The sequence below is a fragment of the Vitis vinifera genome, chromosome 2 (assembly GCF_030704535.1).
Source record: "Vitis vinifera cultivar Pinot Noir 40024 chromosome 2, ASM3070453v1".
In the NCBI taxonomy this organism is placed as follows: domain Eukaryota; kingdom Viridiplantae; phylum Streptophyta; class Magnoliopsida; order Vitales; family Vitaceae; genus Vitis; species Vitis vinifera.
In genome coordinates, this window is record NC_081806.1 from 20,848,747 (window position 1) to 20,853,270 (window position 4,524).

General features: G+C 37.8%; 1 protein-coding gene across 1 annotated transcript; it reads left to right on the top strand.

The window, feature by feature from the left end:
* The first annotated feature begins 275 nt into the window (after positions 1-275).
* On the top strand, positions 276-3,954 carry LOC100257888 (cysteine-rich receptor-like protein kinase 10). Its single transcript, XM_010646039.3, has 7 exons — positions 276-1,257; positions 1,908-2,048; positions 2,159-2,280; positions 2,411-2,621; positions 2,727-2,964; positions 3,221-3,371; positions 3,494-3,954. Exons 1-7 carry the CDS (start codon positions 471-473, stop codon positions 3,824-3,826), a joined length of 1,983 nt encoding a protein of 660 aa, XP_010644341.1. The 5' UTR covers positions 276-470; the 3' UTR covers positions 3,827-3,954.
* Positions 3,955-4,524: the final 570 nt, after the last annotated feature.

Genomic DNA, 4,524 nt, shown 5'->3' on the forward strand with positions numbered 1-4,524 from the left:
TTCCAATTTGAAAGGGATCCACCCCATGATATGCACACATAGGAAATTTCATTAGTACTTTGTAAACCATTAAATAATATTACTTTCTAGCTTAGAATTGCCAAGCGAAATGGATAACAAACACAAACCTTAGTGCTTAAAAGTCCACAAAGACATTTCATATTGAAAATTTTGGTTAATCGACGACTAATGCAGGACTGATGCTACAAATCACATCAACTGATGTGACGGCTCTGCTTTCGAATTCTTCCTTCCACCACGGTCGGCATCATATCTCTACTATTTCTTATTTTCCAAAGGAAATTGTGTTGAAGGGCAGGGCACAACCGGCTGAGACGGGAAAAGATGTGCGTCCAGAACACCCTTTTCCTCCTTATGTGGGCACTGAATCTAATTGATGAAGCAACCGAAAGCCAAGGAATTAACGTGTTTCATAGACCAAGCCCTTGAAGGAGGAAGTTGTAGCCATTATGCCAACCCTCTTGTTGCTTTGCATGCTTGTCTTGCTCAACTGCCTTGCTACTGAATCCGCACCTGGGTATCTATATCATATCTGTCCCAACACGACTACTTTCAACCCAAATAGCAGCTATGAAACCAATCTCAATTTCGCTCTCTCTTCTCTTTCCTCCAACGCCACCCGTGACACCGGATTCTACAACGTCACCGCCGGCCGAACACCTCCGGACGTTGCCTACGGCCTCTTTCTCTGCCGAGGTGATGTTACCTCCCAAGTCTGTCAAGATTGCGTGGCGACTGCCGTTAATGAGACAGTCAGACAGCGGTGTCGCGGCTTTAAACAGGCCATTATTTGGTATGATGAGTGCATGTTGCGTTACTCAAATGAGTCTTTCTTCTCCCAAGTTTCTGAATCGCCCAGAGTTTCCATGTGGAATACGCAGAATATCACAGAGCCAGACCAGTTTAATCAGGTGCTGGGAGACACCTTAGACTCCATAAGGACTCAAGCTGTGAATGATCAATCTGGCAAGAAGTTTGCCACTAAAGAAGAAAATTTCACAGGATTTCAAAGGGTGTACAGCCTAGTGCAGTGCACACCTGATTTATCTCCAGACCAATGCGATCGGTGTCTCATAGGAACCATTGCAATCCTCCCTGATTGCTGCGGTGGCAAACAGGGGGCAAGGGTCCTGTTTCCAAGCTGCAACGTTCGGTATGAGTTGTACCCATTCTACCAGAGTGTGGCCGCACCACCATCTCCTCCGCCGGCTCGACCTTCAGAACCAAGCACTGAAGGTAAACTCCCTTTGTGTAATTCTGGGTCAAGCACATTCCTTTTTATTTCCTCTTAATCGGGGATATCTGTGGATTTCAGGAACTTGACTGGCATCAGACTCGGAATAATGCTAATTTTCTAAATGTGTTTTAAATAAGACTTGCAATCATCAAATTTGATATTCTTAATTAATTTCTAGAGTAAGGTGCTCCCCTTAGTCAAATTTTATGTTGAGGTGTAGGCCATTTTTTGATAAAAAAAAAAAGAAAAATGTGTGCCCAATTAATTTTAGGTGAGCCATTTGTGCATTTTCTGGATGAATCCTGGTTACCAGTTCTACCGTACATGGTTTTGTCTGATCAAATTTTAAGAAGTTCACTGAAAACAAATGCTATAAGCATATGGTTCTTCACAACATGGCTAGTTTCCGTATGATGCTGGCCCTTATTGAGATTGTTGTGGAAGCCAAAATCTGTAGTATTCCATGGTACAGTTTTTGAAGTTCAAAGAGAGAGCAGATATGAGATTGCATATGCTTTCGCCCTCGGGGTCAAATAAATTGATAGTTACCATTTGGTGTTTACATATCACTGGAGCAGTTACTTCTTGATGCGTGGTGAAAAAGACTTTCATCTTACACTTCCAATGAAACATGTTCTTATTGATGCAGGAAAAGGTGGAATATCTTCAAAAACAATTGTCATCATAGTTGTTCCAACGTTTGTCTCTGTGGTGATCTTCTCTATTCTATGCTACTGTTTCATACGTAGGTGTGCTAAGAAGAGATACGATACTTTAGAAGCGGAAAATGGTAAAATATTAGCACCAAATCTGAATGACCCAATGTTTCTTGTTCCAGTAATGGTATTTACAATTACAATTAACGTTCAACAAATTTGTTGGAACCATTTTTTTGTGCAGTTGAGTTCAATATCACCACCGAGCAGTCATTGCAATTTGATTTGGCTACAATTCAAGCTGCTACAAATAACTTCTCTGACCATAACAAGATTGGTGAGGGGGGATTTGGTGCCGTATACAAGGTAGAACTGTACAAATGTAGTTGATTACATAGCTAAATATGATCAAAATTCGGATGCACTTGAAGTGGGGATTTTAAAAGCTCATGAAAATATTTTGTTGACAAATTAAATGCCTCTTGCACGTTATCAGGGTACACTTTCTAGTGGACAAGAAATTGCTATAAAGAGGCTATCTAAAAGCTCTGGGCAAGGTGCAGTAGAATTCAAAAATGAGGTTGTATTGGTAGCCAAGCTTCAACACAGAAATCTAGTGAGGTTATTGGGATTTTGCTTGGAAGGGGAAGAGAAGATACTTGTCTATGAATATGTGCCCAACAAAAGCCTTGACTACTTCCTGTTTGGTCTGGCACAGCCTACTTCTACTTCTCAATTTTAAGTTTATTGTGTGTTTATAATCTTACTAACACTTTATTCTAACTTTAACATTTGTTTTGATAAAAACATAGATCCTGATAAACGAGGACAATTGGATTGGTCAAGACGGTACAAGATTATTGGAGGAATAGCCCGAGGGATTCTTTATCTTCATGAAGATTCCAGGCTCAGAGTTATACATCGTGATCTAAAAGCCAGCAATGTTTTGCTAGATGGTGATATGAACCCTAAAATTTCAGATTTTGGCATGGCAAGGATTTTTGGTGTAGATCAAACTCAAGGAAATACAAACAGAGTTGTTGGCACATAGTAAGTTTTGGAGCTTCAAATACATTTTGATATTACAGATCAGTTTTGAATTTATCAGTTGTGTCATCCCATAAAACCCAATCTAACATAGGGAAAAACTGATTCTTATATCATATATATATAAAATTCACCTTCAACTAAGAATAAATGAAAGATGTGATAACTGTCTAATGCATGCTTTAACTTGGTGTTATTAGCTATGCCTTTTGTCTTGCCTTATAAATTGGATTGCCATACTGAGGTTGCTGGCTTGTAGTGGTTACATGTCTCCAGAGTATGCAATGCATGGACGCTTCTCTGTCAAGTCCGATGTCTATAGTTTTGGTGTCTTAGTTTTAGAGATTATAAGTGGCAAGAGGAGTAATTGTTTCCACGAATCAGACCAAGCAGAAGACCTTCTGAGCTATGTGAGTTGTAAACCTAATACTGGATTATTTTTCTTCTCATCCTTTTTCCAGTACCATTACCATCAGTTCTGAGAGTCAAAGAAAATATAATATATCTAACAGTAGTTGATGAATGGATGCAGGCTTGGAAACTTTGGAGGAATGACACACCCTTGGAATTTATGGGCCCAACGACAAGGAATTCTTTCTCAAAAAATGAAGTCATTAGGTGCATCCATATGGGGTTATTATGTGTTCAAGAAGATCCGGATGACAGACCATCCATGGCATCGGTAGTTCTCATGCTCAGCAGTTACTCTGTTACTCTACCATTGCCTCAACAGCCAGCCTCCTTTAGTCGCACGGGAGCACTGTCAGACTTTCCAATAATGGCACTGGAATCGGACCAATCTGCAAGTAAGTCAATGACATGGTCTGTGAATGAAGCTTCAATCACTGATTTATATCCTAGATAGGATGAAGAGACTGGGCAATCTCTAAAATAACGACATGTTTAATTGTGATAAAATGAACTTGAATTCTAAGCTTAATTGTGCTGTTTGAATGCTCGGAACCTTGAAATGTATTTCCAAGTTTCTAGTCATTATCCTTTACGATCAGGAAACAACCCAATAGTAATGTTTCATGGAAAAACAAGAAACACAATCTTGTTCCAAACTTTTATTACTGTTGGCGTGTTCAAAATTTTCAAACCAATCCGGTTGTTGAAGTCCTGTTTCTTTCTTCTCTTGTCATGGATGGAAACCAGACACTCTATACCAATGAAAAAAAAATCAATGAAGCCCTAATATTTTATAAATTAAAATTAATTGATCTTATCAAATTAATTTTAATTTACAAAATATTAGGATCATTAATTTTTTCTTTTATATTGTAGCAATTTTTTAGTAAAATTATATTTTTACTATTTTAAAATAAAAATATTTAAAATTAAAAGGATCAATAAAAAAAATAATAAGAGTGAAGTGATAGTAATTTTTTAAAATAGGATTAAAGAGATAAATATGAAAAGTTGTTAAAAATAAAAGGATAATATAAAATAAAATGATAAATATATATAATTTTTTTTTTAAAAAAAATCGCTGATTTTTTTAGACCACCCTTTGCCCATCCACACCACCCCCATGATCAAATTTTCGTCAAAATTTCACTC

Excerpts from the sequence above, each read along its gene's own strand:
- LOC100257888 (XM_010646039.3), top strand. The coding sequence starts at position 471 with ATGCCAACCCTCTTGTTGCTTTGCATGCTTGTCTTGCTCAACTGCCTT. Across the intron at positions 2,049-2,158 it reads TACTTTAGAAGCGGAAAATG|TTGAGTTCAATATCACCACC; the intron begins GTAAAATATTAG and ends TTTTTTGTGCAG. Across the intron at positions 3,372-3,493 it reads CAGAAGACCTTCTGAGCTAT|GCTTGGAAACTTTGGAGGAA; the intron begins GTGAGTTGTAAA and ends GAATGGATGCAG.